Source organism: Acanthochromis polyacanthus, chromosome 23 (assembly GCF_021347895.1).
Source record: "Acanthochromis polyacanthus isolate Apoly-LR-REF ecotype Palm Island chromosome 23, KAUST_Apoly_ChrSc, whole genome shotgun sequence".
Taxonomy (NCBI): domain Eukaryota; kingdom Metazoa; phylum Chordata; class Actinopteri; family Pomacentridae; genus Acanthochromis; species Acanthochromis polyacanthus.
Window position 1 is genome coordinate 23673106 of NC_067135.1, and position 27929 is coordinate 23701034.

Here is a 27929-nt window from a genome sequence, read left to right on the forward strand (position 1 = left end):
ACTGGAGGAGTTCTATAACATTAATACTGGGTTAAAATCCAACTCATAGTGCTTCTTTTTTGCTTCTTTTAAAAAAATAATTAGGTGGATTTTGATGCGTGAATCATCAATATTGAATAAATTGCCTCAAATCAATTCATAAACTTTTAATTATGTCTGTTTATGTAATGTGGATTCTAGTGACACACCCGTAATCTGATAAATGAATCTTGTGAACCTCATTTTCAAATAAATTCAGCATTATGTACTTTGCTCTGTGGTATCTGCAAATGAGAAGTTTAATCATTTTAAATAGGAAGCAGCATATTTCATTGAATTTGTCAGTATTTATCAGATATGAATGTGTCTTGCCCCATATGGTCTGAAATATTACTATCTTGATCTTTTATTCTCATTTCTCCACCATCTCTCCACCTGCTCCATACTCATCGGTTTGCTGATGAGCTTCTTGTTGTGGGAAGCCGTGATGATCTGTGTCACACATCATGCCTTTTTGCACCGACACGCACAATTCTCACAATTAAAACCAAAAAAACCCCACAGTTGTTGCTTGCATAACGGCCCAGATGTTCCTCCTCCTGCTTTAATTATCAACTTTCTGGTGCCTCTAATTGGTGTGTGACATGTGGACGTCCATGCAGCAACACACACCTACACCGCCGCCCCGTCGTCCCCGGTTACATAACACCGATGCTGCACACCTACACCTCAGAAACTCCTCGTTATTTGGTATCGTGCAACTTTCACACACACAAACTGCACTGGAGTCCACAACTTTTGCTGCTAATATTCTCCGTTCGTCATTTAAATGATGATTCTGTGAGTGTGGGTGTTGGTGTCATCGAAATGGAGCAACCCTGTTGTTGTGTGTTTTATGAAAAGGCTCATTTTCTTTTTTTCTCAGTGATTCCCATTCAAGCTCCGTCTGACATTTGACGTCTGTTAGGATAAAACACGAAGAGCCTTGAAATCTCAAGAGTCAACTAAAGACGATTCAGACGGTCTCATTAATCATCCTCTAGCTTCGGCTGTCTAATGATTGGCAAACTTCAGTAAATAGTTTTTTATTTATATGTTTTTGCTTCACAGTGCTTCTCCTTCATGGCTAGGACAGAGCAGTCTCACACCAAAACCTCAATACAAAGCATATTACTCTTGAAAATAGAATGAAAGTCTGGCAGTAAGGGTGCCTGAAAAGAACATTCTTAAACAGTGAACACTGTAATGTTTCAAAAGAGTGCATAATACCAAAAATAACTGAGGATATTTGGAAAATGTGGATTTTTTGAGCTGATTTGAATGCAGTAAAACAGAACAATGAAGATTTTGATGTGGAAACTATTTAAATATATATATACATATTAAGTGCAAAGTGACAATTATTAAATTTTTCTGTTTTTAAGATACATAATTAATACATAATGTATTTTTTTAAATACACATATAAAATCTGCAAAATTACAGTTATTTTTTCCCATCTTTATTATGCATAATTAATTAATACATTATGTATTTTTTCTATAATTACATATATATTCTGCACAATGACAATTAAAAACAACTTTTTTCGGTTTTTAGATACATAATTAACACATTAATTAACATATAAAGTGATATTACTATATATACATACGCAATCTGCAAAATCACAATGAAAATGAAAAAAATCTGTCTTTATTATACATCTTTAATTAATACATGATGTGATTTTTCCACATTTACAAACATATTTGGCACAATGACAATTAGAAATACAATTTTTCTGTCTTTATTATACATAATTAACACATAACATGATATTTCTATACACACATATACAATCTGCAAAATGATTATTTTTCTGTCCTTAATATGCACAGTTAAGTATTTAATACATAATGGGATTTGATCACGATGTCCATGGAACAGAGCATGTGCAGAAGGGAGCAGTGGGTTTGGACAATGACACAATACTTGGCAGAGTTCAATGTGAGACGACCAACACCAGCAGCACTCTGCATCCCCAAACCATGATACTGCCTCCACCATGCCTGACAGTAGGTACTGTACAAGCTGGAGATGACGCTTCGCCTGGTCGTCTTTGTACCCTCACATTAGCAGGAGGAAGATAAAGCTGGAAACTGGACTCATCTGACTCATCTGATTCTCTTCCAGTTCCTGACTGTCCAGTTCTTGTGTGCTTGCGATGGGCTAACCTCTCTCTGTCATTGATCAGGGGCTTCTTGACAGCCTTGTAGGACGTTAAGCCATCATCTAAAAGCTGATCACATTTAATGCAGGTGGAACACTGGACACCAGATTGGTTTGACCACTGCTGCTGAAGCTCCTGTGATGTCACTGAGTGGTTTTCTCTGCACATGTGGATCAGGATGCAGTCATTTCTTCCTGAAGAACCCTTTGACGCCCAGATCTTGGTTTATCTTTCACGCTGTTGGTTCATCTGTATTTCTGCAGAGTGTATCCAAATGATGAAGGACTGCATCTGCACTTCCTGGCTATCTGGTGGCAGCTGTACCTTCCTGGCTGAGAATATGTATCTTTAGTTGTGTTTCCTGCATTAGATTCCTTGTTTTATCCATTTTTGTCTTTGAAGAATTTTCAGATGTGCTGGTTTTCTATGGACATGAAGCACGGCAACAAAAATTGTGTCTTTTAATTAAAAGCAGGACCTTCATTAGTGGATCACTGCTACCAAAATGACCCAATTCTCAAAATTTCTTATGTATTTTCGAATGTGACAATCCCAAAAGAAACTGCACTTGAAGACCTCAGAGTGATTCTTAATGCCATATTTCACAAATGTATGGGATGTTTGAAAACTTTTGTCCACTACTATGTTTTGTTAGCAGCGGCTAATGTAGCCTCTTGCGGCTGAAAGCTTCATACATGTTTTGAACAGACTTTGATGTGTAAAATCTGTGATGTTTCCCTTTTGCACTTCCATGTGAGTCTTTTTTTTAACCTTCACAAAGACCTCATCCAAAGCAGTCCAGGGATTAGTCACATGCTGCCTCATTTCCATCCATCAGCGCCAACAGCTTCAGGGACGTCATTTAGTTGTTTTCCCTGGAGTGAGGCAAGAGAAGAAGAAGAACGTCACATCATTATTATTGATGTTAACTCAGCAGCATTTACTGAATACAAATCTGAATGTCTTATGCTGACATTTTGAGAAATCTCCTTCATGTACGCGTCTCTGGAGGTCGTATTGGTTAAAGTTTCACAAAGGGAGCATAAATTGTGCCGTGTCATTTAACACCAGGCGTTTCCCTGCAGCTTGGTGCTAATTTCTGCTCCATTATTGTCTGATTGTCTCACCGCCGACACGTCTGATGGATCGAATGCTTAGATGTGTTAGATGTTTACAGAGAATTAGCACTCAATGGAAAAGACAGAAATGCTTCTGTAGGAATTCTAAAGCTGGAAAATAGGAAGCAGAGAGTAAAACAATCTGACTTTGTAACAGATTTGTTCTGATAGGGACTAATCTCGGGGGAACTGAGAGAAAAAATGAACTTTGAATTGGCGTATAGAGCAGCCGATAGTGTTTCTGTGGTTTAGAAGTGGAGCAACAGTGGAATTAATGCAATTGCTACTATTTACGCTGCTGTTGCTGCTTTATTGAATCACTCAGTGAATTAATTTCCCACCAGAGGTTTGGCAAAAAACCACTACAACAGTTTGAGATCCATCCCAGTCACTAGAAAACACGGCGTTGTGGTTTCATTTGCAGAGTTTCCAGACTAAAATTGCCAAATATTCCAATAAATACAATAAATAATCATTTAATCACACATTTTATTAAAACCTTGACAGTCTGAGGTGAGTTTCACATTCACTAAATTATTTTCTTGATTCATCTTTTTGTTGTTTGCTCTGTAAAATGTCAGAAGATGGTGAAAAATGTTCATCAAGAGGAGTGAATAACCCGGAAAATATTCACGTTTTAATTAGTCAAATGCGTATTAGACAACGATGGAGGTTAATTTAATGGTTGACAACTCGTCCATACAGCATGGCATCTCCATTTTAAATATCGTTAACACCCATTAAATCAAAACAATGCTAACTGTAGCTATATAAGAACAAATAATAGTCTTAGCCAAGTCTCCATGAAAACTTGTAGATTGTGCAAATTAAAATCAAAATATTCATTTACTACAGGGACAATGGCATCAGACACCAGCAGCATCTTGGATGTTTGGTCCCTAAATTGGTGGATTCCACCAACTCCATCATTATTGATCTCTGTTTTAGGTGTTTATTTCTCTTTTCGTTTTGTAAGAAAATGACAGTACAAAAACCCTCCGAACAGTGTTAGACTACTGCTGACCAGCTATCTTGGAGTTGGAGGTAGATTTCACCATTTTCTGACTAAAAACACAAAACATATAATATTACAAGCTTTTTCAAAGATTATTCTTAAGGAGATGCAATATTGTTTTTGTGTTTTTAATGATTTATTAAAACCTAAAAGCAGAAATTTACATGGAAAAAGTCAGAATTTTGAGCAGTTATCTTAAAAACTGTTGAATTATTATTGAGTATATTTATAAATTTGGGAGTTAACTGAGACTGTAGATGCTGCTATCGGGTCATTCCAGGTGAAATGACCAGATATTCCTTGGGGGTGTTGCTGACATTTGCAATGCATCCATGTAATTATAACATACACATACAAATTACATGTACTAACTTGAATTCAGGGAGCTGTGTAGTAGTTTAAGGTTGATTAATTTAAGAATACAACAATAATGTTGAATTTTACAGTATCAGTGCAGTGGGATTAAACATGTTAAATTTAATTGTACAATGTCATGTTACAAGCAAAAGAACCTATACCTAAGTTATAACTTAGGTATACCTAAGTTATACCATTACACTTTTTGAAGGTAGTCACCTTTAACAACTAATATTTCAAAAAGAACAAAACATACATGCTCTACATGGCAACCACCATCTGGTGAAACCACACGGAATGACCCTATCATTAACCACGCTTGACGTACGTCAGCGGGGTTACTGCATTCGCTTCGGTATCTGGCTGGGTAAGTATGTATGTGTGTATGTCCGGTCCGATATCTCTGCAAGTGCTGAAGTCAGGATAATCAAACTTGGCACTGGAGATCAGTCTAAGGTCCCCTGCTCAGTTGTGGAGTTACAGGTCAGCAGATCAAGTAGGAAGGGATATACGTAAGATGATCAAAATTGATACAGAGTATCATGCATGGGTGTGGTTCTGCCCTCGACTGAGGGCTCGTCTAGTTAATGGTGTGTTCACTTTAAACTGGGATGTTGGAATGTTGAATGTTCCAGCTGAAAATTCTGACTGCAACACCCCGTACAGTCACATTTCTGACCGCATTAACCCAGACCTCAGGTTGTGTTCTGAACCTCTGCACATGCTGTCGTCATTTTTGGTAACTGCAAAATTCAGCATAATGCCTCGTTTTCGAAGGTTGACCAACCAACTTGGTGAAATCCACCAATTTCAGGACCAAACATCCAAGATGCTGCTGGTGTCTGATGCCATTGTCCCTGTAGTAAATGAATATTTAGATTTTAATTTTGACAATTTGTGAATTTTTATCTGAGACTTAGCTGAGTTGTAAGAGTACTATTCTGTTCTTATAGCGACAGTTATCATTGTTTTGATTTAATGGGTGTTACGTTATTTAAAATGGAGCTGCCACGCTGTATGGATCAGTTGTCAGCTATTAATTTAGTCTCCATCTATGTCTAATTAACGTTTCATCGATTAAAATGTGAATATTTTCCGGGTTATTTACTCCTCTGTGACAGTAAATGGATCATTTGAGGAACACATCTTCTAGCTGGAACCACTGATGAACATTTTTTCATTGTTTTCTGACATTTTACAGGCCAAATGAAAAAAATATGAAATGATTATTATTATATCAACTAAGATTTTCAAGATTTTTTGTGTGTTATTGTAATATTCTGGAATTTTATTTAACTCTTGAGGGTTTAAAATGGTCTGAAAACTTGTGTTTGTGCACTGAAATTTCCAGATTTCCCCACTTCTAATATCCTAAACTGCACTAACCAACATGTTTCTCGTACATTATCAGAACGTCTTCAACTCAGCAGCCTGTTGGCCTCAGTGAGTGTTTTTGTCGCGGCCCGTTGCTTCATTAGCAGCTCTGTGTTTGCGTCCATAGAGCCTGGTGCTGGAAGCTAACAGGAAGCTGAGCTCTTTGAGGTTGCCACCTGTTCGCTCGGCCTCGTGTTCTCATGGAAACCAATATGGTGACGAGCCGGGTCCATCAAACAAACAATGGCCTTTTTGTTTTCCTCTCTTTTTTTGCTTGCGTTGTGGATTTCTAAATGACCCTCACAGAGCACTAATTTCTCCTGTGTGATGTACTAAAGTTTGACGTGTCTTCTGGTACTTGTGGCTGTTCAAAGCCGACCTGCTGCATTAGAGCAGACTTCAAATAGCGGATGACTCAAATGTTCCTGATCTATGTATTCCATGGTGGTATTATAGCTTCAATAGATCGCAGAGGGCTGAAGGCACTCACTTTTTTTCTCTTTATCTGTCACTTTCTTTGCTTTATCTTCACCTCTGTATGTTTTTCTACCTTCTTTATCTTGCTTTGTCTTCTTTCTTGTTTTCTCTCTTCTTAGTATGAACTTGTCATGACTTTCTGAGGCATCTAATTGCAATATATCATCAGGCAGATTTCCAGTTGTACGTGTTTATATTTTAATTTTTTGAGCATTTTAAAGTCTCTTCTTTGGTTTTATTTTGAATACACCTTTGTGTTTTAACCCGCATAGACAGGAAATGAGATACAAACAGATACTAAAGGACCTTGACATCTCAAAGTTCCGAGCATAGTAAGGTACAGATCTTCCAAACTGTGAACAGAGAAAACCCAACAGTCCAAAGTTGCCTTTTGATTCCCTATGAGCAACGATGGGAAAGAACAAAAAAGAAAATCCTCCTAGAATAGGTAGAGGAAAGAAACCTCAGACAGTACCAGGCTCAGGGAAGACGGCCATCTGCCTCGACCGGTTGGGGTGAGGTGGGGACGAGGGGGTTACGAGTGTCTCAGGGATAGTAAATGAAAATCTGAAAATAGTTTGGACCAGGAGCCAGCAGCTGGTTAGCATAGGTTAGCTTTGAGACGTTAAAGAAAGGGGAAACAGCTTTGGGCTGCACAGTGACTTAGTGGTTAGCACTTTCGCCTTGAAGAAGAGTCTTAGTTTGCGATTCGTAGGATCTTTCTGCATGGAGTTGCATGTTCTCCCTGTGCATGCCACAGTCCAAAAACATGCTGAGGTTAACTGATATCTATAAATTGTCTGTAAGAGTGGGCGTGGGTGTGAAGGTCAGTGTGATTGTTTGTCTGTATATGTAGCCCTGTGATAGACGGCTGCCTTCACCCTAAGTCACACCCCCATGACCCTAATAAGGAGTAATAAGTGTATAGATAATGGATACATGGAAACAGCTTGACTTGTTCTGTCCAAAAGGAGAGATCTAAAGCTCTCTAATTAACACATTTTTAACTTGACTTTATACTACGCTAGACTAACTAGCAGCCGGTTGCAGTGTCCTGTTTGTCTAATGTCGACGCCATTTTTCAGTGCAGAGCAGCAAAGTGAGTCCTTCCAATAACACTAACATCTGGATTATATTTGACTGATGTGGTTTAATTCTTAAAATGTGTTGTACTGTGCATCAGGATGGGCCAGTCCTTAAAACATTCAGGTTTACGCCACGTAATTTATTGACTGTTTGGTAACTGCATTAAGAAGCTGGCATTTGAATCTTTCGATCCAACAAATCACTCCGATCCTTATCACAGTCAGACATCCTGGTGATGAATAATGAAGGAATATTCTTCCTCTTGTTTCTTTCTCCTCCTTTTATCTCTTCCTCCTCTCTGCCCTGTCTTACCTCCATCTTCCTCTCTTTCTCTTCTGCCTCTCGGTGTCTCTCAGTCCCCCTTCCTCCCATCCCCGGCCTCATTAGCGTTCGCCTGATTACTCCGTCCCTCTGATCAAAGGGAAAGCTGCAGACTGCACTTAATAATTAATGCTCTTAAAGCGCTTATCATTTTGATTTCACCGCCGCTTTTCATGCCTCCAATAACCGGTTCTTTTTCTCCCTTTTCTGTTTCCTCTTTCCCCTTTTTTCCATTTCTTTAAAATGAACCTCGAGTGTGCAGGACTCATCTTCGTGATCATTTCTTTTAATGGAATAAATCACTAGGTGGCAGCATAGTAAACACATGGTGCATATATACATAGACCCACATGCAGTAAATGAATGAGCTGCATGCATCATGAGGGCTGCTAATATGAATTTAATGAAGCGTGATGAGCTCGATGCTGGATTAGTGGAGATCGGATTACCTGCTGCACCGTTCATCTTTCACTTATCTCTTCATCTCCTCTAATTATTCGATCAATAAGACCCGGGTTCAATTCCAGATCAATCGAAGTGGCGTCCTTCCGTCCCATTAACGACCTTTCTGGACCTTTTAAGGGCACTTTGGTGCTTCTTTCAAGTCTGTTAACCGCCCCCCCCCCCCCCCCCCGAGTCTCGCAGTTAACGAGGAGGTCAGCTCTAAAACCAGTAGAACCAGTAGTGTTTATGCTATTAAGTAGATGTCATGCAATTTCAGCTTCTATGAATGTATACTTATAACAATCTGACTTTATAACTATAATATGATTACAGTTAAATGTATTTTCCATAATTAATGCATTTTAAACAGTTCAGGACAGTTCATTATTTGAGTCATTCCAGAATTAGAGGACATTTGGGCTTCAACATTTTTGAAATAAACGTTCTCTCTTACAATTCTCTGCACCATATTCATCAATAATAAGTAATTAAACTGTCAAAGGCTTGATTGGCTAAGCTGACATATCAATGGTACCGTTTTATTCCGTGTTTAATTGGTTGTTGCTAAACCCTACTCTAATCACAGTAACAGGCTTGCTAATCCATGCTAATGTTAGCTTTTCTCAGCAGTAGAAGCTAGATATTTAGCTAGCAGTTACTGCTGACCAAGAGGACAAACTGGACTGATGGAAAACAGTCAAGAAAAAGTAAAAGGAATGTGTCTTATTCTGATATTATGAGGTAGAGTGAGACATTCAAACCAAGGCTGACAATGTTTCTTCTTCTAGCAGCTATAAAGGTTACGCTAACAGGCTGTTGCATAATAAATATTATTTAAAATATGTTGATGAAGAAATGTTCCACAATTACAGGAGACATCAATGGAAAGACAAAAAATGTCATTTAACTGTTTTATTTGAGATTCAATTTGGTCAAGAGAAAACAACAGAAAATGATATTTAAGGGGAACTTCAGACTTATTTTGGTGTTTCTAAAAATATTTTCAAACATTCTTTTTCCTAGTTTGTTTGGTCTCAGGACAAGAACATTTACACAACAACTGCATGTTTTAGTACGTGTACGTGGATTATTTGAAATTGCAGCGACCCATATCTCATGTTCATATTTTAAGATTAGACATAAACACGTGATAAACGACTGGTCATTTGGTTGTCAGCTAGCCAATTAAGTAGTTAATTAACTGAGTTAGCAACTGATTAGAAATTAAGAGTGTTTAAATTGTTATTTAACCGCTAGTCACAAATGTTGGTTTTGTTATTATTTGTGATGGTAGATGACTGAATATGAATTGAATTTAGATCATCTGAGAGCGCAGTGCATGTAAACCAGTTTTAACATTTTCTGCTACATTAAGTGTTGAAAGGCTCCATTCATTTCTGGTTTGTGCACAGAAAGGTAATACCTGCTGTCTTATTTTTTGACATCGAGTATTCGGTTCAAATAATTCTGTCTTGGAAGCCCTTACTGAGCACAATTCTTTTAGTTTCAAGCAAAACTGCTGATTAGAAATTGTGGAGGTGGTCAGGAATAGAAAAGAGACTTTACTTGTGTAATGACTGTGAGACTATAAAAGGAAATAATGACATCTGTGAACTCTCCAAAATGACTCATTTTCAGTATTTGTGTGCACCATCTTATTTTCAGATCTGATGTAGCGCTCCTTGTGCTGCTTCGATGTGTGGCAGGTGTGTGGTTTGGCTGTGGGTGGTGAGAACATGAATGACAGTATAGGATTAGAGCGGGATTATGGCATTTCCCATCTGTGTCATTAGATTTGTCTGTAGCATCAGACAGGCTTCCCTGATTATATTTGTGTCTATGATAATTTGGCTTCAGCGGAAACGTTTGACTCCTCCGTTTTTCTTTTGCAGAGAGTTAAATAGGACAAATGTACACATTACTGTTCAAAAGTTTGGGTTCACCCAGACAATTTCATGTTTCCATGAAAACTCACACTTTTATTCATGTGCTAACATAACTGCACAAGGATTTTCTAATCATCAGTTAGCCTTTCAACACCATTAGCTAACGCAATGTAGCATTAGAACACAGGAGTGATGGTTGCTGGAAATGTTCCTCTGTACCCCTATAGAGATATCCCATTAAAAATCAGCCATTTCCAGCTAGGATAGTCATTTACCATATTAACAATGTCTAGACTAAAGACTAAAATACTGATTTTAAAACCCTGATGTGGTTTCGACAAAGATGCCAATGCATGAGTTAAAGACAAAGGCTGAGCTGATAAAATTCACTCAGATAAAGTTTAATACAATCATTCAGTTCTAAGTCAGACACAGATACAGAGAAACTGGATTGACTGTCCTCCATGGATGGTAGCTAAAGTTTGTTCATAAAGTCGATGGATTCATCATTACAGGGCTATGTAAAGATGACAAAGTTGCTAAAGCGCTAACAATGCCCAGAATGGAGAAACCAAACTCTGGTTTTCGTACATAATTGGACATGAATGTTGTGGCTAATCAGTTGTTGCTACTAAAGCCTACACACTGCACATTTAATAACATATTGCAACTTTTTCTGCTTTGTATTCACTCTATGAAACTGCATTTGCAAGAAAAATGCGGCTATTTTAGCTAACTGGCTAACTGAAAAGTATTGCTCCTAATTCAAGACGTCCATATTTTGGACTATATTATGTATAATTAGCATAATAACTGATCAGTCAAGACTAATGTACATTATATGGTGTATAATAACTGATTACTGCAGTCACATTGATTTTGCCAATTTGCGACCCCACTAGCGAGTACGACTGTGTCTGATATATGCTTGTATTTTTTAAATTGACCTTGCATTTATTTTAAGTTTCTTACAGTATTAACACTTTTATCTCTCAATAAATGAGAGAAACGTCATTTTGTTTAACTGTATACTATGTACAATGGTGAATGACGATAAAGTTGAAGTTTCTGGTTGCATGTAGGTATTTATAATTCACCTTTCCTTGATTTTAAATAAAAACTACATGCCGTTTTGATGACTAAATGTACTGATTGCATATTTGGTGTACAAACAGTCTTTACAGATTAGAGAGTCTTTACATTCTTGCCAGGAGTTGGACAAAAAGATGTGTAAACTGTACTCTCTGTGCAGCAGCTAGCTACATTAGCATAAAAACAATAAACAGCTCTCTTCGATGCTGGCAAAATTCACTAATTAGCACTGGTACATTTAACCTTTTCCAGGTTTCATGATGAGCAAAACTAGCAGTGTGGCAGCCTTACGCTGATCCGGCACATGTACGCTACCATTCAGCAGTTTGGGGTCACTAAGAAAAGTTTGGATTTTTGAATGAAAACCTTTTTTTTCAGTGAAGATAACATTAAATTAATCAGAAATCCAATCTAGACATTGTTAATGTGATAAATGACTCTTCTAGATGGAAACAACTGATTTTTAATGGAATATCTCCATAGGAGTACAGAGGAACATTTCCAGCAACCATCACTCCTGTGTTCTAATGCTACATTGTGTTAGCTAATGCTGTTGAAAGTTCGGTGCTGCTGTTTAAAGACAGAGCAGCAACACTCCTTCTAGCTGATGACACTTTATACTAAGGAAGCAGATATCGGGTGATTATACACTTAATGAAAGCATAATTATGAATTTTCTACTCCATCTATACAGGGGACCTTTAAGGAGATAAATATAAGGTATGACTACATGTGACAGATTAGATGTGTGACGGTGTGTTTGTGTCGGCATGATGATGATGAACGGTGCAGTAATTTGCTCTGAGTTTGATTCATAACACAGAGCTGTTAATTATCTCTCTGTTTTCTGTTTCTTTTATTGCTCAGCTCTGATTTCGGCTCACGCTGTGCCCCGCTTGGATGCGGAAGAGTGAAAACTTGACAACCTGTAAGCATCTCCCCGGGAGAGCGAGAGCAAGTGAGCAGCTTTTTTTTTTTTTTTTTACTGCATCCCTCCTGCCGCCTCTCTGTGTCCTACCTTTTTAGAATCCGGGAGAACTGTGATGTCTTTTGTTTAGTGTGTGAATGAATTTTGAAGAAAAACACATTGAGCACTTGATTTGTCTCATTTTGCACCTGGAATTAGAGCAATCTAATAACAGGAAAATTAAAACTAATTAAAGCTGCAAGCGGTGTTAAACGGCTCCTCGCATCCTTGCTTGTCAGTGAATCCAAGCGTGTCCACCAGGTGGCGCTGCAGCTGAGAGTGTATTTTGGCCTATGGCCTGTTTGATGGCAATCCATCAAAACTGTCCACCAAGTGGCGCTATCACTGTGAATGTTTATCAATCTATGGATGTGATGAGGGCCAGAGGCTGGTCACACCTGCAACGTTTCAGGCAGACTGGAGCATGTACGGGCTAGTTATACACAGGGCTGAATATTCGGTCATTGTGGTGGTATCTGAATATTAATTTTGAGATCTGAATACTCGGATCCTCCACCCACTGACATCATGCTTCACTTCGATCATGTTAGTAAGCAGAAGACAAAAGCCGAAGATGGAGATATCCATGCTAATGCTAATGCTAATGCTGTCGAACTCCGACCCTGAGAAGCACGATCAAAGTTCTCAAAAATGCACTTCACTTGCACTTCATACCTGTGTATTAGGTATGGGTTTACATTACATTTTGGGATTACATTTTTATGTGTCTTGATGAGCTACATATGCCTACCAAATTTAATAGCTTTAGGCAACACATACTGGCTGTAGTTCCTTGTTGAAAATTTACAAATGGTGCTATTAAGGTCTTTTGGCTCACATATGTGGACAATTCCCCTAAAATATCAATTTTTCTGTGGTGTCTGATGTGTGTGGTTCCTTACACCATTGGTGCTCAAACTCAAGCAAGCCAAAATGCACCGCTGAGCTGGGAATTAATCACCAACATTGTAATATTTCACTATTTAAGTTCATCTTTAGAGTCAAAAACACAACACCTCAATATGTCACCTTGGACTGTCAAAAGGAAGATGCATCCGTCTGAATTTTCTCACATTTTACACAAAATTTAACAAGAAAACAATCAACAGATTCACCGATAATGACAATGTATATATATAGTTTTTGTGCCTGTGGCCATCTTTCTCCTGTCCCTCATCTCCATCCTTTCGCCCTTCCTTCTCCGCGTTGTCAAGGGCAACCAGAGGAAAGAGATGAATAAAATAACAGCATCACCTGATCGTCGAGGGGATTCAGCAGGTGTGAGTGTACGTCTGTTACTGTGCACGTGTCCGCCTTGTTCGCGCCACTTGTGGACAGTAGCGAACGCGTAAAAACACACACACACACACACACACACACACACACACACACACACACACACACACACACACACACACACACACACACACACACACACACACACACACACACTCTCAGTGTAAATGAAGTGTTGTCAGGCTCGCAGCTAATTCAGCATGAATATTTAATTAACTGTAAACATTACAACTGCACTGAGTGGTGCCAGTGCTTGCGTCGCATTAGTGCACGTGTATGAGTGTGCACGTCGTGTGGCTCACCCTCTGCCTTGTTAACGAGGACGTCTCTCTCTTACTCCGGAGCTCTGGCTTCCATTGATCTGAGATGAAATCTGAGCGCAGATCAGTGGTTGGATGAAGATCTGAAGATCTAAAAGGCAACAAAGGGCAGGTTTTAAGTGCAAGGCCAGTTTGGAGAGCGTGTCTGGACAGCATCTTTGGCTGAATAGATTAGTAACTGCCTGTGAGAGGAATGTTTGGTCTCTAGGTTCGAGCTTGTATCCCTCAAAATCAAACTGTGAGCACAGGAAACAGATCTGAAAGCACCTGGAGTTAGTTTTTGGCTTGGAGTCCCTTTAACCAAATCTCTTTGCAACCTTAGTGCAGACTGAAGAGTGTGTGTTTTTTTTTTCTCATGGCCGAAGCTTGAAAAGAAAAAAGTTTGAGAGAAAAGTAATGAAAACTTGTCCTTCTTCTCGCTTTATAACCCTCGATATTTCTCCAGGACTTAAAGGATCTGATTGAAAAATACACTTTAAAAGCCAAGCAAGAAGTATCTAGGCCAACTAAGGAGCCAAAAGACACTGTGAGACTTTGATTAACTGGCTGAAAATGGATGAAGATGAGCTGTTTTAATCGAAAACAACTTTAAAATATGCAAGTTTGACACACAGTGATGATGCATTTTAATTCTAGATTATTGGATTCCTATTTTTTCATCCAGACTTGATGGATTCTTGCAGATCTCAGATGTTTTTTCCTGCAAGTTGATTTTGTATTTGGGTTTTTGCGGTGAAATCAACCATATTTGCAGTAAATTTGAGCCAAAAGACACAATGAGACTTGGATTAATTGGATGAAAATGGATTATTTTATTAGAGAACAACTTTTAAATGCACAACTTTGACACACAGAGATGACGCATTTTAATTCCAGATTACTGGACTCCTAATGTTTCATCCAGACTTTTTGAATTCTTGCAGATCTTTTTCCTCCAGATTGGTTTTGTTTTAGATTTTGCAGTGAAATTAACCACATTTGCAGCAAATTTAAGCCTATAGACACTGTGAGACTTTGATTAATTTTCAGAAAATGAATGAAAATAGATTGTTTTATTGGAAAATGAAGTTTAAATATGTAACTTTGACATACGGTGATGATGCAGTTTAATTCCAGATTATTGGATTCCTGTTCTTCCATCCAGACTTGCTGGATTTTTGCAGATCTTTTTTCCCCCAGGTTGGTTTTGTTTTTGGATTTTGCAGTGAAATTGACCGTATTTGCAGTAAATCTGAACCCAAAGACACAGTGACACTTAAAAAGATACACTTTTAAAGATGAGCAAAAAGTGAGAAAAGAAAAAAAAATGGAAATGTAAACATCCACAACTTCCATGACGACTGGAAATCATGTAATAGGATTGAAAGCTTCAGAGCAGCTGTTAAACGGGCCTTGAGGTGAGCTTGTTTTGCCGACTATGAACCGCGTTTAAAGCCTGTTAATCCTATTGTCGAGGGCTGTATTGATTCAAATGGGCAAAACAAAGGCAGCCTCTTGGGTCTGTGTGACATGGTAAAAATAAAAATAAACAGCTGCATGTACAGTAAGAACGAACGTTTCCTTAGGAACAGGACATAATGCTTCAACAAGAAGAAATATGTCCAGTAGAGGTCAAATGTTTTACCTTGCTAGCATGTCCATGTGGTGTTTTTCATATACTTGAAGCAATGTTTCACTTTGAAGCTTCAGAAGGGTTTCATATGTAACAAACTTGAAGGAAAATTCATCCTTCTTTCATCCTCAAAGGTGCATGTGAGGTAAATTTAAACATCTACACAAGACCAAGATGAATCTGAAGATTCTGTCGCACACGTTCTGATAAAACAGATGCTTTTCACAACGAGAGACGAGATTTACTGTCATCCACGTCTTTACGATTCTGCTGTAACTGAAGCAGGCTTGAAAGGTTGATATAGCTGGCAGCGTCGCCAATCAATAATCAATGAATCACTCTGACATCCGATAAGAAGACTGATACTTTTACATGTGCTAACGGAGCTTTGTTCTCATGACTGTTGCCTTATTGGAGCAGTTGTCCAAGAACTTCCTTTAGCCAAAAATCCTGAGCGCTGGCCAGAAGCCATTCACCTTCATAGAAGCCTTTGTCATGGTGCGCATTTGCCAGCTAAACCCCCACAATGCTCTCTGCTTGCCAAAGTGAACTGTCTGTAGTAAGGGTGATACCTCATCTGGTTGATACAATATAAAACACAAACAAACTGCCATTTTTCTTCTAATTAAATAGTAAGAGGCTCCACCTTGTGGCACAACCAGGTACTACATGTAATCTACAATACATTATCCGTCTTAAAATGTTGAATATAAGCGCTATAATTGCACTTTGAGTAATCAGTGAATGTAGTAGACGGAAGAAAAATGCAGATAAATACAAATGAAACAGTTCATGCATATGTCTGTTCATTGATTCGGCTGTCATTTAAAATTGATTTGAATTGAAAAACTTTGCTTATTGTGTCAAATATTGCTATTTGACAAAAATGCAACAAATCACAATTAATTACAAAGCCTCTAATTAATTTGATTATTTTTTTTAATCGGGTCCCACCACTAATTATTAGAGTCCGAAGGTTAAAGTAGTCATCGCCGGACTTGGGATTAGCTTTGATTTTTAGCTTCATGCTTTCCGTCAGACACTTCCTTTTATTTAATCCAGACTGGTTGGATTCTTCAGATTCTGTAAACTTTTTTTGTTCCCTGGGGGCAATTAAAAAGGTATTTAGAGCAGCGAGTGCAACAATGACGTAAGAAACTGCGTCAAGAAAAACAAGAAATTAGAGATAAATAACATCAATAAAACAAATCGGGATAGATATATGTACAAATGTTTAGCAAGTAATAGAATAAGCATAAAAATAAAATTAAAAGAATGGGGAAAAAAGAAAAATAGCACATGTTCTTGCTGCATTTAGATCTTTTTTGCTCCAGGTTGATTTTGTTTTTGGATTTTGCATTGAAATTAACCATATTTGCAGTAAATTTAAGCCAAACTGTTAGACTTGGGTTAATTGGCTGACAATGGATAAAAATAGATTGTTTTAATACTATACGATTAGATCAGCTATTATTTCATTCGGACTTGTTTCAATTCTTGCAGATATTTTCTCCAGGTTGGTTTTGTTGTTGAATTTTGCAGTGAAATGAACCTCATTTGCAGCATTTTGAGCCGAAAGACAATATGAGCTTTGGATTAATTGGCTGAAAATTGATTATTTTATTGGAAATCAACTTTTAAATACTTTACTTTGACACAGATGGTGCATATTATGGGATTCCTATTATTTCCTCCACACTTGATGGATTATTGCAGCTCCCAGGTGTATTCTTCCTCCAGGTTGGTTTTTTTTGGGGGTTTTGCAGTGAAATAAACCATATTTGCAGTAATTTGAGCCAAAAGACACTGTAGAGACATGTGAGACATGGATTAATTGACTGAAAATGGATCATTTCTTTGAAAAACAGTAAGTTTGTAAGTTTGATACACAGAGAAGACGTATAGTATTGGATTGACATTATTTCATCCAGACTTGATGGATTCTTGCAGCTCCCAGATGTTTAAATTAACCATGTATGCAATAATTGAGCCAAACGACACTGTTAGACTCGGATTAAGTGGCTGAACATGGATTATTTTATTGGAAATCAACTTTTAAAGACATAACTTTGACACACAGAGATGGTGCATATTATGGGATTGCTGTGATTCCATCCAGACTTGTTGGATTCTTGCAGATCTTTTTCCTGCAAGTTGGCTGAATCGCCCAGAGGTGCGCTGTGATTCTCTGTTAATTACTGTCTTGTGTTTGTGCATCAGGCCTGTGGCTCCATTTTTCCCCCTCCTTCTTGCAGGCGCATGCGTGCGTGTGCGCGTTATTTGCTCTCCGTTTAACCTCGGAACAGCGGATCGAGGCGACTCCGCTCGGCCGCTTTCAGAGCTCTCTCTCCCCGCCTCTCTCTCTCTTTCTCTCTCTCTCTCCGTCGCCCCCTCCACCTCCTCCTCCCCTCCTCTTCCTACCTGATTCAGATCCGCTCCGGCGCTATGCGTACGACCGCGTCTCTCCTCTCTGCAAGCCCAGCTCCGCCGGACAGACCCGCACGCTGCTGCCGCCTCTGACCGCCGGCCGCCCCGAGCACCCGACGCCGGCCGACGCGCCACCCAGGCCGGGCAACAGAAGCGGCAGACACCGCCGCTGGTCCACCCCCGGTGAAGCAGAATTAGGTAAATAACGTGCACATTTTCTCGATACTGAGGGGGTGTAATGTGTGCAAGGGCTTCGGTGGCCGCCGGTACATCCGAGCCGAGCATGCAGGAGTTGAAATGATTGTCGGTGTTTATTGTGGCTCCGGTAAACGGAGATGTGGACGGAATGAATGATGAAGCTGAGGCTCGACAGCCTGTTGTGCGTCCGCTCCTCTTCATCATTCTCTTCTTATTCTGATCTTTCTGCAAACCTGACAGCCACATTTCCCGTTAATTCCGTGTCTTCTTGAGTGAATTCCGTGTTTTTGAACATGTAAGTTTGCCGTTACCGGGGGCGGAGGGAGACGCGCACCGGGTTTCAATAACGAGTCCAGCACCGTAATCAAGGAAACGCGCACACCTGCACGCACGCACACACACATGCATGCACAGCCGACATGTGTGTGCACTTTTTGGCAGCTCCTCTCATTTCTGTTGCATGCAGAATGTTTGAAGCTCTGTTCATTCTCCTCATCTGAGCCTTCACTGTGGCTTTCATTTCAAAAAACACAACCTGTAAACCTCAAAGTGTTTTCACTCAAGACAGGAAGACCTAAAGAGGAACTGAGAAGCTAAAGCGGCCCTCGTCGTCGAAGCGATCACACGGGAGGAAGAAAAATGAATTGGAGTTGTTGATGTGTTGTGAACTTCCACAAACCCCCATTCACCGCCTCCAAAATAAAAATAAGAACCTCCAGTGAGCTTTTCTCTCCTGATCAATAATTCATCCCTCCATCTTTTCCAGAGTTGGCGTCCAGGAGCCTGCCGGCCCATTCCTCATCCTCCACTGAGTCCACCCTCTTCTCCTCAGAGCTCCTCTCCTCTTACAGCTCCTCACCTGGTCACTTCTGTCTTCTACCAAACCCATCATGGCGTCCAAGCTCAACCCCAACGTCCTGTACGTGGCGGGGCCCGGCGAGTCCCTGGGGTCGCCTCAAGCAGACTCTGAGAGGACTCATATTGTGAGTACGACCAGAAATTGCGTCACATATCAAACACCACAGACTTACTTCCTTCGTCCACATGGCAGGTAGAGGTTTCACTTTTACATCAGAGGTGAAGACTTTCAAGTACTATCACGCTGCCAGCTAAAGCACCATTCTTAAAACAGTCTGACCTGCAACCTAAAAGGGGAAATAAACTGATTTAGATGCTCAAAAGTCTTGTTTATGAGGTGATTTTACCTCATTTCTACAGTGAGAATCAACATGTTCAGCACACTCTTTGTGGAAAACTGGTTTTTCATTCCCACACCTGCCTGTTCCTGCAAGAGATTATAGAAAAAACTTAAATGAGCTCACCCTGTGGGCTTTTACTCAGCTGCTCACCCTTTAACCCTCACTTGTACTGTTTACACAATTCATCAGAAACTGTCAAAATGAAAAGAATAGTCTGATTCAACTAAATATATCTGGGTTCTGGTTTCAAAAATGAGCCAAATCTTAGCTTAAGAGTGTGATAATTCATCAAAATCACTGCAAAAATCCAAGTTAAAGAGACTGAGAGCAAAACATGACTTGCTTGATCAGAGAAATAAATGTTGCATGGTTCAGAAATGGTGAAGAGAGGAGCAAGTTGTTGGAAGATCCATTCAGCATGGTGAAACGTCTTTCTACTGATGATGAGCAGAGTAGAGAGAAAATGTCTGGAGAGGCTGGAAACAAGGAGATAGGCAGGCTCGAAATGACGCAAAGCAACAAATGAGACACAAAACGACAAAAAGGGACACCAAATGATAAAAGACAAGACACAACATGACAGAAAGTGACCCAAAACTGTGAAAAAAATAGAGAAAACAACAAGTGTGACGCAAACCAGCATCGAGAAGCGCAAAACAAACGAAACCCCAAAAACAGACCCACGGTGACACAAAATGACACAAGAAAGACAAAAAAACGGCACAAAACGACAAGAGACATCAACAAGAACATACTGGATCAATAAAAAAAGTCTGTAGAGGCTGGAAATGGTTTAATATCTACAGCATGAGGAGACAAGACCACCGCACAATGACAGAAATAAGACAGAAGACGACAGAAAATGACAGAAATAAGATGCAGTGCAGAGATTTGTAAAAACCACAAGCAGTAAAATATCTATTGTATGTAGATTAACCATTTTTCCAATGTTGGTTAAACTTGTAGTCGTGGTTGTGGTGTTTACATAGAGGTGCAACACTTTATATTTCAGGAAAAAAAAAGAGTCCAGAGTGAGTAGAAATGCGACTGGAGCAAATGCGCACAAATTTCTTGGATTCAGAGGGTTAGATATGTGGACTTAAGTCTGTTTTTATGCCTTTTTAAATAAAAGCGAAGCTGTTTTAACGTAATCGGTGGTGATTTCACAGCAACTTAACACTCTATATTATAAATGTGTTCATATATCGAGCATTGGAATGAAAAGCAACGACAAGTTTGTTTGTTTGCAACAACGTCAAGCAACACCTAGTGAAGGTGTGAATAAGTCCAGACGTGATTCATATTAAAAACATTCTAATCATTTATAGATTGGCAGTTCTGAATATAACAGGTTTACATCAATTTCCCAAAAATCATGAGGATAACTACAGCTACGTCAGAGAAATGCTTCATATTTTTGGACAGTCTGGACGGTTACATGTAAACATCGCCTTTATGGTTTATTAAACTAAGAGAACGTTGAATTTTAGTAGTGGAATAAGAAATATTTAGATCCTTAGCCTCATTTAAAACGCTCCAATGTGAGTTAGAAGTCTGCATGTGTGAGTGAAACATTATGAAATGTGCTTAAAATATCAAAATAAAAGCATCGTTTATCATGTAGAATGTTTTTTTTACTTAGTGTGTATTACACCTATTGTTCATTTTGCTGTTTATTGGTACTTACTGCATATTTTTGCTCATTTCTATCCTATTATATTCTAGAATTATATAATTCAATTAGATTTGAGGCATTGCGTTTTATTTGCAGTAGTTGTCCTGTTTTGGTTTTTTTTTTGCCAAAAGCACAAAAAATGTTCTTGCAGTTTAAAATAAATCCATTTCAATGGGTGGGCTAGAAAATCGTTTTTATACCATCATGTAGGAAAAATCTCGTACGAACAACTGCTCTAAAATGGATTTAAAAACTAATTCCTTAACTCCATTCGTTTTTACTGATTCTACTCGTGTAGTGCTAGTTAGCTGTGTATTATGGGATGCTATGATAGCAGCAGTCAATACAGGAAGCTCCTTCACTCGTTCAGCAGATTTAATAAAATTTCTACTAAATCAGGTCTACTGAATGAGATTTCTGGTGTTGTTCAATGTGAGTTTTCAGTCATTTTTTCCTCTTTTTCCAGGCTGGAGAAGCTGGAGAAGAGTCGTCAGACAGCGACGGGGAACAGGAAGAGACGTCGCACAAACTGATCCGCAAAGTGTCGACTTCTGGACAGATGAGGACGAAGGTAGGAGAAGATGTTTCGGCTTCTGTCGTTTTATTTTACAACCCGATTCACACCATTATGTACCGCAGATGATGCATTCAGCAGGTTTTTGCTGCTCTTTCTAACATTTTTTACCCCTATCTGAGAGATTTTCTGAACTTTATACATATTAAAACTTAACTTCTTCGAGGTAAAAAGCGGCGGCATTAGCAAACCAGAGAACAATGAATTTTTCAGGCTTTCAGTTTGAGAATGTTGTGGAATTTTCCATCAGGGGCCACGTTGGGAACCTGATTAAACATGTGGGCTGCTTGGTTATTTAAGAGCGAACATCTCACTGAGGTTTGGAGGCGTGAGGCTGGTTTAGACGCCATTTCAAGGACACTCATTTCAGGTCATGTTGTCACGACTTTCTAAGGAGGCCGGACCCAGACGTCCACCTATATGGGCCCGGACCAGACTTTATTGTCTGATTCAGCCAATAAAGTCTCAGTGTTCCTAGAGTTTCTACAGTTTCCTTCAGTAGATGCTTTCATCCAAAGCGATGTACATCTAAGAGTTGAAACAACAGCGCTACACATAGCAACTCAGCATACAGACAAAAGTTTCGATGCAAAGGATGGACGAAAGGTCAAGGGAGAGAAAGAGGAACTGTGAAACTGTTTAATTGTTGAGGTTTATGCTGTGAAGTTGATCACTGTAGCTATGACGATAGCTGAACGCTACGTCAGCTGCCTGCTGATGATCACATGATTGTGATCCTACTACTAATCCACCGCTGTGGACTTACCCGTCAGAAATGATATAAGAAACAATTCATTCAATTATGGGGGTGTTTCTGAGTCCCATCAATTCCCGCCTCCCGCTACATATATAGGTCACATGATTCGGTATCTGTACATAACGTACACATGTATAGCACGCCTGTGCTCAGCGCAAAGTCATTTTGTTTGTGGGTACATCTATATTAAATGGACACGTTTTATGTTGCTGTGATTTCTGATTAATAACGAATAAACAAATGCCACATTTCTAATTTCTAATGCCATATGGAGGAATGAGCAGCCTTGGAGAAGTACTTTGCTCTCTGAGTGCTTTTTCTTGTTGATTTTTTTCATATTTTTAAACACAGCCTTTCTTTTGCTTAATTACAGAAGAAAATTATACGTATCTACAGTCTTCTATATCTGTATAATCAAAATTAAGTGACAATAAATGTTGGAAAAATGTTGATACAGCTACTACGCTACATCAGCACACACTACCGTTCAAGAGTTTGGAGTCACCCAGATAATTTCATTTCACACTTTTATTCATATGCTAACATAACTGCACAAGGGTTTTCTAATCATCAGTTAGCCTTTGAACACCATTAGCTAACACAATATAGCATTAGAACACAGGAGTGATGGTTGCTGGAAATGTTCCTCTGTACCCCTATGGAGATATTCCATTAAAAATCAGCCGTTTGCAGTTAGAATAGTCATTTACCACATTAACAGTATTTCGACTGGATTTATCATTCATTTAATGCTATCTTCACAGAAAAAAACTGCTTTTCTTTCAAAAATAAGGACATTTCTAAGTGACCCCAAACTTTTGAACGGTAGTGTAAATCACTCTAACTCCAGGTAGACATTAGGATGGTCTACACTTTTGCTTTAATACATTTTCTCTGATTGAATTATAGTGGAAAACCCAGTTCTCAGGGTTTAAACCACTATCTTGTTTCTGTCTGATATTCGTTCTGGTGTAACTTTATCAGCACTTACATCAGACTTATCCGATTCCCGTCTGAGTGTCAGCTGACTTCCTGAACCATGTTCCTCTCTTAGCGCCACGCCAACAATGAGTGGTGTTCTGCAGCAGCTTCCTTTCTAATCGGACTCCTGATAGCTGGTATCCGTTTTACTGTAAGAAATCGATGGCGTGATGTTTTATCCTCTTACTGGCATACAAACACACACACATTTATGTATTTCAGTGTGTCTCATTAGTTATTGATCCACGGTGAGAATATTTCCAGCTGCTAAATGTCCAAACTACTATCTTGTGTATAAATGTGTGGAAATCTTTATCCATCACCTGCGTTGACCGTAAAACTGTAAAACGTACTCGGGTCAATGAGGGGACACCGGATACCCGTTGACCCCTGTCGTCTAGGTGACGGCATGCCATAATGCTTTGTTTGTTCCCACTGCAGCACAGCGGTATTGGATATTAGTCTGGTATTGATCCGTTAATTTTGTTCGATTTGTGGCGCGTGCATATGAGCACAGTGCCGGGTTGCCATGGTAACTAGGTCAGAATTATGGGTAGAGGCTGCGACCGCATTTTTTGTTTTTTGACCTCTTTATGTGACATCTGTGGTGTTTTCCTGTGTTCATATCGAGTAGAAAATTATTGTATAAACTAATTTATCTGAACAAATTTCCATAAGCGTTAAACCACTGGAGTTTAAAATTGTGTTCTGATTTTGAAACACAGTCTTACAGTCTGTGACAACTTACTGGCTACAAATCTTTACATTTTCTTGCTATACCTGACCACCCGATAGACCAAAATGTCTGTTCATTTCTTGCCATTTTGACCTTGACTAAAACTCCTCAATACGGCAGAAAAAAACCCTGAATATCACTCCAGAATTTCACTTAAATTGTGTAAGAGACATGGTTCACATCAATAAAAGTTTGGTTGACACTAAACCATCAGTGGGCTGAACAGTATGCTGTTATGTGGGATTTTTTTTAGTGCTTCTTCTTACTGACAGGGGTTGTGTGGGACAGACGTCATTTTTAAAGAACAATTTTCAGTCCTTACTTTGAATCCAAAGATGCAGGCAGCTCCTTTAAGCCAATAAGACGGGAGGTGCATCCCTTCCTAAGTCATGTGACTTAGATTCAGTTAGTCATCGACTACAGGATTATGTTTCAGTGACAACAAGAGGATTAGTGTGTCTCTTTTGTTTGTTTGTGTACATGTAGGTGTGTGCATCCATGTGAATCTGGTTTGTTACGCTGTTCCACACGGTGTCTGTAGGTTTGTTGTTGTTGTTTACTCCCTTGCTCATTTTGCCTGGTTCCGTAGTGTGTTGGCGCTCTTGTTGAGGAGGTGCTAATTCTTATCAAGTGTGACATGACGCTCTGACACCATTAGATTAATTCAGCCCCTCAATCGAGAGTCCCTAAATAATTATACAGATGCAGTGATAGCCCTCAGAAGACGGGGCGTGTCATTTCCATTTCACTCCGGAGACGATGGTGTCAGCTGTAATTAAATATCTTTGGGTTCGGAGATGAGCTTTTTGATACCGGGGCACCAGAGGAGCAAATTCTGCCTCTCCGGAGCGATTTTTAAGAAACACATGGTCACATTTTCAAACTAAACAGACGTAGTTTTTCATGGGTGTCGATTAAATGCGCTCACTGTAAATGTTATGTTGCTGCTGCTCTGTAATCAAAATGAATGTGACCTTGGAGATTTGCTAATTGGCTGACTCTGTACAAGTCAGCCGGCAGACGCTTGTGACTGATGGAGATTGATTTGTCGTTCGAGTGTAATCTCGTTTTAAAGTCTTTTGTGGGAAAACGGTTTCAGCTTTTGCAGCAGGTTGTTTGGGGTTTATATGCAGTCAGTCCCTCCCTTTAAAGCCAGGCTAAGCAGTGCTGTTTGGCATCTGTTTTCAGGGTTTATTTTATGTCCTTTTAACCTTTGAGATGGTGTAAAGTCTATAGAGAGAGTAGGACGTGTTGGGTTAAGCAGGATTTTCAGCTGAAATTCCAACATTTTCACAATTTCTTGCCCAATGGAAATTCTCAATAAATCTATCGCGATTTGGCAATCGAATGAGATGCCACTTTCAGACATCCGTACGTCTTGAAATTTATGTCCTGGAGTCTACACATTTTCAAGAGGTGTTCATAAGTTCTGGTGAATGAAGAGAATGCAGCAAATTCTGGCAAACAAGCCTAAGTTTTTTGTGTACCCCTTTGATGCGCAGTGTCGGTCAGCAGATACCCATTTTCTATTGGATTTGGGTCACTTTTGACCCATGTTGCGAGTCAAAGGGTACGACCTCTTAGATTCAGGATTTGTTCAAAAATCGCAAAAAAAGTGAATTGTCTCTAAGACATAGGATCTATTTGATCAATGTTAGTGAGAATAATGTCTGAATGACTTTACCAATGCTTTGAAAGCTTTCATATGTTGGTAGAAATGGGAACTATGGCCAGTCAACGGTGACACAGGTAACTAAGTAATTAATTTCCAAACGGCCAGATGGATGTCTTAAATCATGGGTAGCTTGATGAAGTTTGGGATAGTAGGAGATTGAAGTAACATCTACTTGTGTGCCAAGTTTCAATAACCTTCCATGTTGTCTTCAACTAAAATATTTCATCTGTTTAACCAGATAATTCAACTCATTGATCAGAGACAAAGTAACTTGAGGCCTTCTGTACTGACAAAGATTTTAACTGTTCACCATTGGGTGGAAAATTCAGAAAATAATGGAACTTCTTAACATCTCCTAAAGACCTGAAGACTCCAGGATGTAAACTTAAAGAGATGTGGACATCTGAAAGTGGCATCTTTTTCAATTTCCAACTTGCAGGAGATATATTAAAACATTTCCATTGAACATTGATGTTGGAATTTCAGTGTAAAACTGGGTAGAAGTCAGTTTGAGATGCCAAACATCACTCCTACAAAGTTTCAACAGATTCTGAGATGGTCCAGCAACCACCTTTGCTGAGTTGACCCAAATATAAAATGATCAACATGAAGCACAGTAACTTGTTGCTGGATGTTTTCAAACCAACTACATGATTGAAACTGCAAAAGAAAATGTTTACTACATGGCCTAAGCTTTGGGTCTCTATTTGGCTCTTCTCATCAGTTATTTGTACTAATAGTTGACATAGTAAATTTTGTAAATGCAAATCTGTGTGTTTTCATGTCCAGAGAACACACTGCAGCTCAACATACAACAGCAAATCAATAGTGTGCATTACAGCCAGATACATGTTGTGCTAATGTAGTAGAGCACTGCATAGTCCACTGTCCGGTATTGGTTTTCAATACTGTAGTGCTGAAAAGAAGCTGCGTTTTTAGCGTATTCAGTTCATTTTACGACAAATAATTAGCACCAATTAGCATCTCAGAAGCTTTTCCTCAGTAAATTAATGACTTTTAGACACACGTGTCTGGAAATGGGTCTAGTTGGTTTACAGAACAAAGCAGGAAGTGTTGCAGCCTCATCTCAATCGGTCATCTTCACCTCTGCTCATACTGAACAGCTGTTTACTGAGCCGTGTCTCGACGAGCTGTTTAAAGAAACACTGAAGTGGTTCACTTGAAATGTTAGGATTTATTTGACGTCTTTGTCTTCAACAGCAGTTATGTCTCTCGGGACTTTCTCTGGATGCGTTTGGTGGAGAACAAAATGAGAAGTAAAACAAAAATGACAGAAAAGCAAGTCCAAATGTTAGATGAGCAGTAGACTTAGATCATTTAAGACCAGTGTTAAATCTTAAATAAAGAGTGAAGTCTATATAGAGGGCATCACACTGCAATTATTTTCGTCTTCTTTCAGACAAAGTGACAAAACTTTGTCTGTTTGTCTTCACTTATGTAACTCCAGAAGTTTGAACCAGAAGATGTTGAGCTAACCGCTAATGGACTGCTCCCCTCTTGCTTTTTCTCTCAGGGTTATACCTCTTTTTTTTTTTTTTTTCCCGTACGGGGTTATTGAAAAGGGGGAAATGATTCCCCACAAGGCTGGAGAATGGTCTGACTGTATTACTTGTTGTTGGTATCTGCTTGAATCAATCAAAGTCATCTTGGTTGCCGCGAAGCCCAAGATGTAGTGGTGGTGCCCCGCTAAGTAACAGGGGGATTGTTTTTACATGCAAGGAGACAAGCGTTTTCTTCAGAATAGATGATCTGCTGCCTTACTGCATGATCCTGCATGTAGGTTTGCTTAGAAGCTCTTGTTTCCAATAAGAAAACGGATTTTGGAAGCTGTAGCACGCAGATACTTGTACCGGAATCTGAGGAGTCAGATTAGATCACTGCAAAGAGGTAGATAACACATCGTAGAGTTCAGTTCTAGTTTATCTGGCATCCATGGACAGGTGACATAGTGTGGTGGAAATCTTGCAATAATGTATTATGAAGAGAAACTGGATAAGAAGATCAGTGTGAACCTTTTAGGCATTAGTGGGTTTGCTAATCGAGCGAGCTAGCCAAGCCGGTATCCTGTAACGTAAATGTCAACACCACGAAGACGGCACATGAAAAACCTGCTCAGATTTTCTTTTTTCT

General features: G+C 39.2%; 1 protein-coding gene and 1 long non-coding RNA gene across 2 annotated transcripts in view; one reads left to right on the plus strand and one right to left on the minus strand.

Annotated features, from left to right (window-relative positions):
• Positions 1 to 1652: 1652 nt before the first annotated feature.
• Positions 1653 to 18123, minus strand: LOC110957723 (uncharacterized). The gene is made up of 3 exons (XR_002596137.2): positions 17978 to 18123; positions 13927 to 14035; positions 1653 to 3066 (listed from the first exon to the last, which is right to left on the minus strand). It is a non-coding gene; the product is annotated as an uncharacterized LOC110957723 (long non-coding RNA).
• si:dkey-172j4.3 (diacylglycerol kinase delta) overlaps positions 17833 to 27929 on the plus strand; it is a 112456-nt gene continuing 102359 nt past the window's right edge. Inside the window, exons 1-3 of the mRNA XM_051944144.1 lie at positions 17833 to 18181; positions 18948 to 19164; positions 21522 to 21626. Coding sequence (XP_051800104.1) covers positions 19072 to 19164; positions 21522 to 21626 — 198 coding nt within the window. The 5' untranslated portion in view covers positions 17833 to 18181; positions 18948 to 19071. The remainder of the gene's footprint in view (positions 18182 to 18947; positions 19165 to 21521; positions 21627 to 27929) is intronic.